Source organism: Triturus cristatus, chromosome 12, assembly GCF_964204655.1.
Source record: "Triturus cristatus chromosome 12, aTriCri1.1, whole genome shotgun sequence".
NCBI lineage: Eukaryota > Metazoa > Chordata > Amphibia > Caudata > Salamandridae > Triturus > Triturus cristatus.
This window is the reverse complement of record NC_140595.1, coordinates 605,372,788-605,387,336: the sequence shown is the minus strand read 5'-3', so window position 1 is coordinate 605,387,336 and position 14,549 is coordinate 605,372,788. Positions and strand designations below refer to the sequence as shown.

At 47.2% G+C, this 14,549-nt stretch overlaps 1 protein-coding gene across 2 annotated transcripts in view; it reads left to right on the top strand.

Annotated features, from left to right (window-relative positions):
- Window positions 1–14,549, top strand: part of TANGO6 (transport and golgi organization 6 homolog) — a 753,370-nt gene that overhangs the window by 295,412 nt on the left and 443,409 nt on the right. For both annotated transcript variants that reach the window (XM_085637713.1, XM_085637712.1), the window contains exon 11: window positions 6,148–6,336. In XM_085637713.1, the coding sequence (XP_085493839.1) occupies window positions 6,148–6,336 (189 nt within the window). The remainder of the gene's footprint in view (window positions 1–6,147; window positions 6,337–14,549) is intronic.

Sequence of the window (14,549 nt, the reverse complement as noted above, 5' to 3'; positions counted from 1 at the left end):
AATCTATTTTTCACTTTGGCAGGTCTAGGTGTTCTATGTAGAAACCCAGAATACAACATCTTAATACTATATCTTGGGAATGAGATTAGCTTAGGTTCTATGTTGTCACCTGTTCATTTTCATGACGTTTCAGGCACAGGAGAGGACTGAGAGAGGTCTATGGACCTTTTAGAACACCAGGTTGTGTCTGCAGAGCAGATGGACTGGTATGAGGAACTTAGGGAAGCCAGTGGACTGGACACATCCCCAGATACTGGCATGCTCTCTCTGCAAACTGTGGCTATGGAGGAGGGGGCTTCTTATGCCATGGTGGTAAGGAGGGCAGCTCAGGTCCTTGTACTAGAGTTGCCCTCTGTGCACGTCAGAACTAATCTTCTGACTGAAGTGCTTCAGACTGGAGCATCCGCCTCTGAACCCTTATTGCCTTTTAGCGAAGCACTAACTGATGTCCTTCTAGGCATGTGGTTCAAGCCTAGCACAGGAGTTCCTGTGAACAGGACAGTGGCACTCCGCCATCATCTAGCTCAGAACGACTCAAAGTTCCTCAACCAACACCCCACCCCTGAGAGCTTGTTGGTGCAGGCTTCTACTTCTCATGGTGCATTGTAGGACCAAGTCCGAAGGTAAAAACCTTTGACCATGAAGAACCTGGTTGATGTATCCGACCTGTGCTCCATCACAGTTAAAGTCACATTTTGCCTAGGTCCCAGTCTCCAGAGACCATTGACTATCCTTGGCACTTTGGTTTTTCTTGGTGCTATTCCTACTTAACTCTAAACATTCATGTCTCCAGTTCCCCTTTTTGGATTTGTGTTATTTTTTAATCATTGTTTATTAAATTTGACACTATTTTTGGATTCTTTATTCTTGTGCATTTTGACTTTATTACGGTTTTGAAACTGCATAAACACTTTACCGTTGTCCTTTCTGCTCTCTGCTGTACCTACCAAGGGGATGGGCACAGGTTAATTTAATGACTGCAGGTTCACCCTGACAAGGGTAGTGATTTTTCCTTGAGGTGGGTAGTCACCCACCCCAAATATTAATCCAAATTTTAGGTATTGCCTACGACAGCACATGCGCTGCTTGCGGTCTCACTTGAGAGGAGTATTGTTTACACTAAAGGGCTTGGAGTCTGCTCATTGCTTAACATTTGATGGCTTCATCGTCACCCTTCTTTGCTGCCTCCTACTTGGCCATTGTGTGCCTGGTGTCACTTCCTTTTCTTTCTGTGGAGCATGGACCAAGCACGGATTGATTCAATTTTATTAGTGTCTGTCCACTAACCGTGCTTTGATAGAGGTACGCATTTCAGGACACTTCCTCTATATTAAGCTCTCTGCTCCTTTCTCTATTCGTTCTGTTTACAAATGCATTTTTGGAAATTGTTTATTTACACCTGCATCTTTAGGCTTACTCGAACAACTAAAATAAAATTACATTTTACGTTGGTTGGATTAACCTGTTATAATCCGAGGCACTGGAATTATGCAGTTGCTGCGTTTTTACATAATTATAGATTTGCCTCATTATCCATCATCTGCTTCAGAATATGCAGATATTAACAATAACTAAAATGTTTCTGGATCAAATGGTTCAAAAGTTACTAAAAATGCAGCGACACGTGTTGCCGCGTAGTGGAAGGCCATTTGCAATGGTTGGCTGGTCACCTTTCTGTCACTTATTGCTATATTTGGGTGTAAGACTTGTACTAATGAGGTGCAGCCAATGCCCAGACAGTGTTGACAAAAGTAACCAGCATTGGCAAAGCCAATAGGTCTCGCTTTTGGGACCTTATAAGTGTTTAGCCATGCAACAGTTGATGTTGTTGCACCAAGGATATTGTGCTGCCTAACGGCGAGCTGTGAACCTGATAAGTGTTAGGACGGTTCGTGGGGTAAGCACGGTGAGCTTTGAACATGATGATAAGTGTTAGGACAGAGCAGGGGGGTAAGCACGGCGAGCTTTGAACATGATGATAAGTGTTAGGACAGAGTGTGGGGCAGGGGGATAAGCACGGCGAGCTTTGAAACTGATAATAAGTGTTAGGACAGAGCGGGGGCAGGGAGGTAAGCACGGCGAGCTTTGAACCTGATGATAAGTGTTAGGACAGAGCGGGGGCAAGCACTGTGAGCTTTGAACCTGATGATAAGTGTTAGGACAGAGCGGGGGGCACAGGGGTAAGCACGGCGAGCTTTGAACCTGATGATAAGTGTTAGGACAGAGCGGGGGGCAGCGGGGTAAGCACGGCAAGCTTTGTACCTGATAAGTGTTAGGACAGAGCGGGGGCAGGGGGGTAAGCATGGCGAGCTTTGAACCCGATGATAAGTGTTAGGACAGAGGGGGCAGAGGGAGTAAGCAAGGCGAGCTTTGAACCTGATGATAAGTGTTAGGACAGAGCGGGGGGCAGGGGTGTAAGCACGGCGAGCTTTGAACCTGATTATCAGTGTTAGGACAGAGCGGGGGCAGGGGGGTAAGCACGGCGAGCTTTGAACCTGAGGATCAGTGTTAGGACAGAGCGGGGGCAGAGGGGGTAAGCATGGAGAGCTTTGAACCTGATGATCAATGTTAGGACAGAGCGGGGGCAGGGGGGTAAGCACGGCGAGCTTTGAACCTGATGATAAGTGTTAGGACAGAGCGGTGGCAGAGGGGGTAAGCACGGCGAGCTTTGAACCTGATGATTAGTGTTAGGACAGAGCGGGGGGCAGGGGTGTAAGCACGGCGAGCTTTGAACCTGATGATCAGTGTTAGGGCAGAGCGGGGGGCAGGGGGGTAAGCACAGCGAGCTTTGAACCTGATGATCAGTGTTAGGACAGAGCGGGGGCAGGGGGGTAAGCACGGCGAGCTTTGAACCTGATGATCAGTGTTAGGGCAGAGCGGGGGGCAGGGGGGTAAGCACAGCGAGCTTTGAACCTGATGATATGTGTTAGGACAAAGCGGGGGCAGGGGGGTAAGCACGGTGAGCTTGAACCTGATGATAAGTGTAAGGACAGGGCAGGGGGCAGAGGGGGTAAGCACAGCGAGCTTTGAACCTGATGATAAGTGTTAGGACAGAGCAGGGGACAGAGGGGGTAAGCAAGGGGAGCTTTGAACCTGATGATCAGTGTTATGACAGAGCGGGGGGCAGGGGGGTAAGCACAGCGAGCTTTGAACCTGATGATCAGTGTTAGGGCAGAGCGGGGGCAGGGGGGTAAGCACAGCGAGCTTTGAACCTGATGATCAGTGTTAGGACAGAGCGGGGGTAGGGGGGTAAGCACAACGAGCTTTGAACCTGATGATCAGTGTTAGGGCAGAGCGGGGGGCAGGGGGGTAAGCACAGCGAGCTTTGAACCTGATGATATGTGTTAGGACAAAGCGGGGGCAGGGGGGTAAGCACGGTGAGCTTGAACCTGATGATAAGTGTAAGGACAGGGCAGGGGGCAGAGGGGGTAAGCACAGCGAGCTTTGAACCTGATGATAAGTGTTAGGACAGAGCAGGGGGCAGAGGGGGTAAGCAAGGGGAGCTTTGAACCTGATGATCAGTGTTATGACAGAGTGGGGGGCAGAGGGGATAAGCACTACGTATTAAGGGTAAAGTGACCTTCTATAACATACCTAAAGCTGCTGGTTGAGAAGCTTGCAATGGACCCAGCCTCCCTTCCCCTCCGAAAAAGGGGGGGGGGGAAGGAGGAGAGAAGAGCTGCAAAGTGAAGCTGCTGGCAGACTCTGACCTTGAAACCTAGAGGTGGGGGCCAGAGGAGCGAGCAGACCAGAGTAGAAAGGGAGATAGGGACACTTGTTTTCAAGAAATGAAATGTGCTGGTCATGCCCTATTGACAAACTTCCAAGGCATGAATAGTGGTGAGGCTTGCAAACAGGAGCAGTTTCCCTCCTCCCTGTCCAAAGGGAGGGGTCGAGAGGGGAAAGAGCAGGCTGGAGAAGGTCTGTGGAATGCAGAGGGCGGAGAGAACAGCCAGGGCCTGTGACCCATGAGGAGAGAGGAACTCCATATGGCGCCTCTGCTCCATAAGCGCGTGCCCGCACACATGCACTCAAGCTCTAGGCCACAGTGGTACCATTTTCTGAAACCCTTACTAAAAGTCTCGCCAGAGCACAGCTCATGCGCTGCTCTAGGCTCGACCTAAAAAGGACAAATTAATGAAGTAATACTATCACAAAATGTATCGTATAATTTTCCTTTTCTTGCTGCATAATTTACTCAGTCCTGCCACTTAATTTGGCCCTCTCCTGCCACATAATTCCAGTGGCCCTGCTTCTAATGTATAAATGCCACACTAACAACACATTTACACATTAATGATGCTTACCGCAGCACATCTGTTTTTGTTGTCTTTAGACCATCCATGCCCTTCATGCCTCATACTTTTGTGTTGATTTTAAGTTTGGTTCCTTCGTTAAGATACTTACACCCACAACTGTACTACTCTATGCCACTCAACACAATGCCATTCCACTCTATGCCACTCCACGCCCCTCTATGCCACTCCACTGTGCTCCACACCACTCTTCTCTGTGCCACTGCACTCTACTTCACTATATTCCACATCACTCCACTCTACCCCATCCCATCCCACTCTACTCTTCTCTAGCTCATTCTTCTGTGCTCTACCCCACTCTACTCCCCACTATGCCACGCTACTCCCTTGTAGGCCACTCCACTCCCCTCTATTTCACTCCCTTCTTCGACCTCTCCATTCTACACCACTCCAATCTCCTCTACGCCACTCCATTCTCCACTATGCCACTCTGCTCTGCACCACTCCATACTACTCTTCTCTACGGCACCCTCCTCTATGCCACTCTTCTCTACAGCGCCCTCCTCTACACCACTCTCCTCTACGCCACGCTACTGTAGTCTACTAAACTCTTTTCTCCTATACTCCATCCCACTCTATCCCACTCCACTCTACTCCACTCTCTGCACCACTCTTGTTACCCTCCTCTGTGCCACTTTCCTCTACACCACTCTCCTCTATGCCACTCTGCTCTACAACAGTCCACTCCATGCCACTCTACTCTACTACACTGTAATCTATACTCTATGCCACTCTACTCTAAACCTCTCCAATCAACTTTGCGCCATTCTACCGTTTGCCACTCCACTCTGCACCACTCTACTCTTCACCACTCCGTGCCATTCTTCTCCATGGCACCCTGCTCTAAGCCACTCTCCTCTATGCCACTCTCCTCTATGGCACTCTACTCTACACCAGTCTACTCTATACTACTCCATGCTGCTCCACTCAATTCCAGCCTGCTCATCTCTATGCCACTCCACTCTACTCCATTCAACTCTAAGCCACTCCATGATACTCTATGCCACTCCATTCTACGCCACTCTACTCTGACACTCCACACTCTATGCCACTCCATGCCATTCTACTCTCTGCCACTTTACTCTATGCCATATTAGTCTCCCCCACTCTACTCTAGGCCTCTCCATGACACTCTTTTCTATGGCACCCTCATTCTATGCCACTCTTCTCTACCCCACACTACTGTTGTCTAAGACACTCTCCATTGCTCTATGCCACTCTACTTCTGCTCTATGCCCCTTCAATCTACCGTCTGCCACTCTACCCAACTCTACCTTACGCCGCTGATACACTCTACTCTGCTATACTGTACACCACTGCATGCCACTCTACTCTAAGCCACTCTAATCTACGCTGCTCTGCACCACTCCACTCTCCTCTGCACCACTCTCCTCTATTACTCTCTCCTCTACGCCCCTCTCCACCACTCCACTCTGTGCCACTTCACTGTACACCACTCCACTGTCTTCTGCACCATTCTGTTCTGTGCCACTCTGCTCTACACCACTAACTTTTAGCCATGCTGAACAACAGTCATGCTGCTGTACAACATGGCTAAAAGACATTGGCAAAGCCAATAGCTCTCGAATAGGCGACACTATTGGATTTGCCAATCCTTGTTACATTAGCTAGCCTCTCTCTAGTCCTTTGCTATCGGATAGTGCCTGAGACAGTGTGCTGTTTGACCTGTTGATATATGAATCTGTTCACTTACTCCACTCAAACTCCTCTGCCTTGCAGGGGTTCCACATGGGTCTAAGAGTAGCCCTGTGTGCTAGTACTCATCCTCATTAAGTGCTTACAATTCTGTGTAAATTATTTTCTCTTCTAGGAGTTGCCGCAAGTAGTGGTGGAAGACGACTCCATGGGTCTGGAGTGCCCGGAATCTGAGAGCCTCCTGGAATTGGAGCAGCACCACCAGCAGAGCATGAGCGGGCAGGAGAAGAAGCTGCTGGTACTACAGCTGGTCGCAGTGCTATGCGAAAAGATCTCAGACACCATCTTTACGGACGTGGCACAAGTAGGTGATGGCTGGGGTGAACTCAAGCACCTTGAGCCCATAGCCCCCTAAGCAAACATTTGGTGCAAGACAGAACCTGAGACATTGACTGCCTGATGCTAGAACTCCTTGTGTGGTCTGAGCGGGATGGCAGGGTTCTAGTATCCACCAACTGGGTCCACCCTTCCATTTCTTTGGGTTCCTCATGCTTCACCCCTCCATTCCAGAGCCCCCTTTCTCGTTAAGTTAGATTGTCACTTTGATCTTTAAGTTTAGCCAGGAACTCGGTGCAGCAGAGGTGATACGCCAGGTCTTAGACTAGAACTTCACAAAAGCTTTGGCGGCATCAGTGGTTTGGCCCTTCAGTGTATGATAATCAGAGCCAGGGGAATTAGGCGAGTCTTTGCTGTGGTGTTGTGTGAATAATTGTGGATTTACTGCACCTGCATTATATTCCACCATCTGCTGCATAATTTGTAGATTTAATCAAAACCTTATGTTTATACCTTAAACGAATCAAAAGTTACTAAAAGAAAGTGCAACGTAATACAGTGGCGGTGCGTCCATTGGGGGCATTGGGGCGTTGCCCTGTGGTACTGTAAATTTTGGAACCATGTTGGTAGCATGGCCCTACCATGCCGATTTTGGTATCTGCGGACCGCAAATGACTAATGCGGTATGTATGAGTGTTTTTGTCACGTTTCCCCGATGTGTTCACCGTGTATGCAATGCTACATATTAAACCCTCGGGTTCCATTTTGAAACGGTAACCATTTTGTGGTTGCCCTCACATAGGCTGTGCACTAAGGCCATGCCCAGGCCTAAAGGACACGCAATCCTTCTGTGACTTCTTTGTGACCTGTGCAAACTGACTCCGCTGCCCGAGGTCAGTCCTGTCCGGCCGGTTCCTTTTACTGCGGCCAAATGGGATTAGCATCAGGGCCCGACCCATCATAAAGTCGTTCTTCCCACACAAACCCTGACTAATCTCTTTCACACCTGACTCTGTTTCCTACTTTATGGCTTGTTTTACGAGGAGGAGGTGCCCGTTTTATTGGGGTCTGATGTTATCTGATGAGGGTTCTGAGCCTCGCTGGGTAAATAATTATGTGCTGACCGAGATGAAATGTGGGATTATCATCATGACTTTGCTCTTTCTTTGAAGCGAAAATATGTGAACGACCACTTGTAAAATAGGGGCGGTGTTGCCCAGAGCGTAATATTCTGTATATAAGAAAAGACTGGTTTTTGGTTGGGAGCAGTCTCCTGAGAACATACACTGTGTTGTACTTCTCGGATACCTGTGATTGGTCTGCAGCCAATAAATACGATCTTTGACTTCACCTAGAAGACTCTGTGTTTCTGTAGTCTGAAACAGGAAGTACTCGAAGTCTTCGGGTGTGTCCCCTGGCACCGCTAGGTTGGTTCTGAAAAACCCAGTACTTCAGTTGGCGCCCAACGTGGGGCGATTTCAGCGGTACCGGTCCAAGCCAGAGGTTCGTGTGGAGCTTCGTGTGAAAATTCTGGAGGAAGGCCGCCACTTCATCGGCCGCCGGTTTCGCTGCCTAGCTCTTCTGCGCTTCCTGCGACTTTTCCTAGTACCTCAACTGCCTCTCTCGGCGCTATTCCTGATACGACCCCTGTACCTGTATCTGCACCCGTTTTTCTTCCCTCTGTTTTTCCCCCTGTTCTTGCCTCAACTTCTCCTTCTACACGACAACGAATAGCCAGTGCGGTCACTGGTTTTATATCGCCTCTCTTTGGGTCATCTAGTACGACCCCTGGTTCACAGCGTAAGCAGTTGCGTAGTCAGCTGCCTGGTTCTGAAGAGAAAGAAGTATTAGACCGCATGGCATATAAATGGATTGGTTTTCCTTCAAGATATGATGTTGAGTCTGTTGTAAATGTTTTTCAACAATGGGAAGCACCCAAACAGAGATACGTTTTCGAGAAAATGTGTGAATTCCTCTGCGAGGAATTGGAAGATCATAGTCTAAACTCAAGCCCGCAGGAGTTGTGTCAGGTACGGTTCGATTTTGAGAAAGGCACGATTGTGGGCCCCGATGTTGATAGAGCAGTTGCGACATTGTTGTCCTTCAGAAATGAAGATTGTCATCAGTCGTTATTCGAACAGGAGTTCCCTGTAGGGAAAAAGGTAAAAGCACGCCAATATCCGATGCGTGAGGTTCCTCCAGTTTGGAGACTTGGTGATTTAAATGCTAACCCACCTATTCAGCCACATTTCCAGCGTGTTTGGGTACACGTTCCTTGGAAGAGATCAGAAGTTTTAGCCCTTAAGCAGACATTGCCTGACCCCCGTAAAAACCCCGCAGGATATTACAAGGAGTTATCACAGACCGCAGAATTGTGTGTTATGAATTTAGCCGACATTGATATGTTGTTCGGGAATGTTGTTCCGCAGCCTTTATGGGGGTTGATTCGTAATACAGATCATGCTGCAGAACTAGGTGAAACATGGGCTAATATCATTGCTGCAGACACTAGACAGGTTGGTGGTGCGAAGCCTGAGCCCGCGGTAGCAGAACTCCCTGGTAGAATAATTAATTATATGAAAACTCTAATGCCCGCGATGCGTGTGAATTGGGATAAATTATCCGCATGCAAGCAGAAGAAAGACGAAACAGTGTCTGATTTCTTCACCAGGTTTGAAGAAACTTTTATCGACCACAGTGGTCAAGACATGAGTACGGAAGGTGGTCAACGGTTATTTGTTGATAAGTTTGTGCACAATTTGCTTCCCGAGTTGTGTAAGAAATTAAAAGATTCAGAGAGTTCTTGGGCTGTTTCCTCATCAGCGCAAATACTGGCTACTGCACAGTATTACGAAAATAGGGATAAAGATGAAAAGGATAGAGCAGACAAGAAAACAAAAGAATTAAAGACGAAGGTTCTTTTACAGCAGGCTTACCCGCCACGTGGAGATCAGAATAACTATAAGCAAGGTCAGAGTAACTATCAACAACCCCAACAGTTTCAGAGTAACTCACCAAGGTTCGGGTATTCCCAGCCGCGTGTTCCTGTGGGTCCCAATCAGTGTTCGTATTGCAAACAAGAAGGTCATTTTAAGTATAGTTGCCCTATATTGTTGCAGCGCACGAATAATGCTTATGGCGCGAGAGGTAGAGGTGGTCAACAAGCCCCTAGAGGTAGAGGGCGCGGGAACGTTCCCCAGAACGCGCGTCCTCTTCCGCCTCAAAATAAGATGAATAGTTTTGATCAGCAAGCCAATGTAACTGGTGGGACAGCTCAGTACTATAATAACGACTATTATGCAGAAGATGGAAATGCGGAAGGTAATGATTACTAGGACAGCCATAGACAGAGAGAGGGAGTTGTTTCAGTGCCAGTGGACCAGAGTGGACCATATGTCAAGATGACTGCAGCGGGTGTATCAGAGCCTTTTCTGTTGGACACTGGTGCTGCAAAGAGTTCAATTATGCACTCAAAACTCCCTGGCGCGCCTTTGTCTGGCGAAATGAATGTTTCAGTAGGTTTTTCTGGCGCCCCGGTTAGGAACCCGATCTCTAGTCCTATCCCCCTTTCTGTTGGACCTTGTGAGCTGAAAGCACCCCTTATCCTAACAACAGGTTGTGGTGAAAATCTGCTAGGATTGGATTTGTTAAAAAGATTACATGCGACATTGTATTGTTCCCCCTCGGGAGTACAACTTACACTGGGTAGGGAAGTGATTTCCCCAATGTATTTGTCCAAGAATACACTGCCAGCTGAATTGTCGTCTCTTCCGGATGTCCTTTGGGCTACTGGTCCTAACGACGTGTGTCTTTTGGAAATACCGCCATATGTGGTCACTTTGAAAGCCAATGTTAAATTGCCACACATTCCCCAGTACAAGATCTCTAATGAAGGTGAGAAAGCGTTGTTAGCGATCATTTATGACTTGATTGAAAAGGATGTAATTGAAGAGACAAGAGGTAACGTTTGCAATAGTCCGGTTCTGCCTGTGTTAAAACGTACTGACCCTTCTCAACCATCTGTTTACAGATTTGTGATCGATCTTAGAGAGGTCAATAAGATAGTTGTGCCACAGTTTCCAGTTGTCCCTGATATAACTGCCTTGTTAACTATGATCCCAGCCTCCGCTACTTGGGTCTCAGTAATTGATTTAAAAAATGCTTTCTTTAGCATTCCGATTGCAGAGGAAAGCAGGGATATTTTTGGTTTTAGTTTAGGAGGTCGCAGCTTCCGCTTTAAACGCGCTCCGCAGGGCTACTGTGAAAGTCCATCAATATATAGTCAGGCTTTAAAAACGCAGCTTGATACAATTGTCTTACCTAGTGGTGCTACCCTTATTCAGTATGTTGACGATTTACTAATCGCCGCGGATACTGAGGAGATTTGTAAAGAAGCTACGTTGTCATTGTTGCGTCATTTGTCTACCTTTCATCACAAAGTGTCTCTCTCAAAACTGCAATATTGTCGACAAGAAGTGACCTACTTAGGTCCTCTCTTGTCAAAGGAGGGAAGGAAACTGACCCCAGAAAGAATTCAGGCCATTGCACAATTGAGCGTGCCAAGAACACAGAGAGAAGTGCGTGCTTTCTTGGGTATTACTTCATACTATAGGCAATGGATCCCGAATTTTTCTTTGCTGGCAAAACCTTTGATAGCATTAACATGTAAAGATATCCCGAATCCCGTCCCATGGTCTGAAGAGTGTCAGAAAAGTTTTTCAGAATTGCGTAAGGCATTATGTTCAGCTCCTGTGTTGGGTACCCCCGACTACAGTAAGCCCTTTACGTTGTACGTTCGCAAGAAAGAAGGTTGTGCGTTGTCAGTACTGGCACAGTCTTTTGGAGACAGACAGCGTCCATGCGCGTATTTTTCGTCGACTTTGGATCCGGTAGCTAAGGCATTGCCGAGTTGCTTGAGAGCCACAGCGGCAGCAGCTGTTTCTATTCGACAGTCTGCTGGGTTAGTAATGAACAACACGTTGATTGTGATGGTTCCACACGCAGTGGACACGTTATTGAACAGGACCAAGACACAGCACTTAACTAGTGCTCGATTGTCAGGTTATGAGTTAACACTATTAGCAAGTCATGTGCACATAAAGAGGTGCAACACGTTGAATCCAGCTACATTATTGCCGATTTCAGCAGACACAGATGAGATTAAGAAGAAACAAAAGGGAGAGTGGATCTTAAAGATACTCCCCTGGTTGAGTGTGATGGTACCTTATGGGTGGATGGCTCGTGTTTCAAGCTTCCGAATGGTGATACGACTGCTGCATATGCTATCACGACTTTGCACACGATTGTTGAAACTGCACGTATACCACATAATTCGGCTCAAGCGGCAGAATTAATTGCACTTACAAGAGCATGCGTGTTGTCGAAAGGAATGAAAGTGAACATATATACTGACAGTCAGTATGCTTTTGGCGTGGCCCATGGTTTTGGGCGCTTGTGGAAGGAACGTGGGTTCCTGACTTCGCATGGAACTAAAATTCAGAATGGTCAGTTGGTGAATGATCTCCTTGAGTCATTGACCTTGCCACTACAAGTTGCGAATGTGAAATGCAGTGCACACAAGAAGGTTATTGATGATGTTGGTCGTGGTAATGCATTTGCTGACGAAATCGCGAAAGAAACAGCAAAAGATGTGACGAATCGAATGTATGTTGCAGGCCCTGCAAGATGGGTTGGTGATGTTGGAATGTGTGAAGATACAATAGAGAGTGTGAAGTCCCTTCAAGCTGAAGCCACAGAGAAAGAATTGAGCATGTGGAAAGAAAGTAAGGGTAAATTGGATGAGAAAGGTTCTTGGGTTGATTTGTCAGAGCACCGGCGATGGTTGTTACCTGATGCATATGTGCTTCCAGTGGTCACAATGGCACATGGAATGGCGCATATCAGTGTGAAAGGGATTTGTAAGTTGTTAGCTCCAGTATGGCAGAATGCTGGGATTCCAAAGTGTGCAGAGAATGTGGTCAAAAATTGCATGGTGTGTTTGAAATACAATCCTGGTAGGGGAACCCCAACTCCAGCTGGTCATTTTGTATCCGTTTGAGGTTTTGCAGCTAGATTTCATCCACATGGAAAGGTGCAACAATTTGAAATATGTACTTGTTGTTGTCTGCGCTTTTTCAAGGTGGATAGAAGCATATCCCCTAAAAGACAATACTGCTTTATCCACAGCTAAAGCTCTTGCCAAGGAATTTTTTCCTAGGTTTGGAATGCCGAGAATGGTATGGAGTGAGAATGGGAGTGAATTTGTGGGTCGAGTGATGAAGAATGTATGCGAGGGACTAGGTATTAAGCAGAAGTTCCACGCTGCAAATCACCCCCAATCAGCTGGACTAGTAAAGTGTTACAATGGCACTTTGAAACTTAAGTTGGCTAAGATTCAGGCGAGTTCCGGTCTTAAATGGCCTGATGCTCTGCCCTTAGCACTCCTATCAACAAGAATGACTGTGCATTCACGAGTGGGACTTAGTCCGTACGAGATTGTGTTTGGCCGTCCGGCCAATATATGGGGTGTGCCAAGGCCTACAAAATTCAGCGAGATTGAACATCCAGTACTGCTTGATTATTTGTATGAATTGACGGCTAAATTGCGTGTTTTACACCAACAGGTGCATGATACTCTGCCTCAGGTCTCTGAAGCTCCAGGACATCCTATCAATCCTGGGTCATGGGTGCTGGTCCGAAACTTTCAGCGGACGAAAAATGATGAGCCCCGTTGGACCGGCCCCCATCTCGTCCTTCTTTCCACGAGATCAGCTGTCCGAGTGAAAGGGAAAAAGAACTGGATCCACGGCGTTCATTGTAAGAGGATCTCTTTGCCTTTGCCTTACGACCAGTGGGTCCAGAAAGGAATCGCTGACTCAGAGACTGAGACTGTGCCTCGTTTCCTGCCCTTTAGCCATGCACGAGTAAAAGGAACACTTTCTGAGAAGGAAAGCAATGACATTTTGCAAGAAGCTGTGCCACCGTCAATTCGATTGGACACCACAGAGCCTGAACTCTTGTTTCAAGACCAGACAAGTACCCACAAGAAGCCGGTACAATCTGAGGCCGAGAACTATGGACAAATAAAAATTCTTTTTCTTTGATATTTTTGCAGTGCAACTCTCTCTTCCATCTGAGAAACTTCCTTATTTTTGCTTTTTCGAGCCGCCATCCGTGTTCAGCTGTAGGGTCGCGGTGCCAAGACTTTGGGGTACAAGCCGGAAACGTTAGGTCAACGGTCTGGTTGGTCTAGGGCGTTCCCTGGACTGACAGGTGTACTCCTTAGCAGAAGACACTCATCCGCCGCGAACAGCACGATTAGAGGATGGAGTTTCTCGAGATGAAGAGACCCGCTGAGGAAATAAATTTTAAGAGCAGAATGTGTAAAGTAATTAATAGCAAACGTTTTGTAATATTATGTCTGTTTGTACTATTTAGCATGATGATGTTTTCTGTAGGTTATGTATTATTGTCTTTTCAAGTGCCGTTTGCACCCACTATACAGCCTATACCTCCTCCTACTGTCCCCTCACACTCTTTCCACCCTCTGCCTGAACACGAACAAGCTAGACGTTCTGAGTTCGTAAACAATTCGTTTATTCAACTTCTGCACCAACACCAACTAGTTATGAATACGACAAATTGCTGGGTGTGTTGTTTGATGCCGCATACCATTATTAAGGGTATCCCATATCTAGTGCTGCCGTTTAGCTATAATGGGTCGTCACGGGCATTCCAGACTATGTTTCTTTTTGCGCTTGAGACCTATTCCCCACGACCACCGCGTTCCATTAGACCTGGCACGAACAATAAAGCCTTGATGAGAGGAGTTGCTGATATGAGTAGAGATATCGATGCATATTCATCTATTCCCAAGGATGAGTTGCGAGCTTATGTGGGTTGGAACGCGACGGGTATAGTATTAGTCTGGGCGAGAAACAGCGTAGAAGTTCATCTCCGATTTGGGTCGTACCCCACATAGGTCGGTTCTGTTTACAAGGCAATGGTCAGAATCCGAGAGCTCAATTAGGGAAGAGTGACTGTGCTGAAACGTACATTTTCCCATCACAGTTTTCCCCTGCGTTTTTGGCTGCCAAGGGTACATACTTTGTTTGTAGTGATCGAGCATATACATGGTTGCCCCCTGATTTCTCAGGCATGTGTTATGTTGCAAATTTGCTACCGCCGACATTTACTGCCGCCTCTGATTATCACAAGACAAGAGTTGCGAGAGGCGTGGTT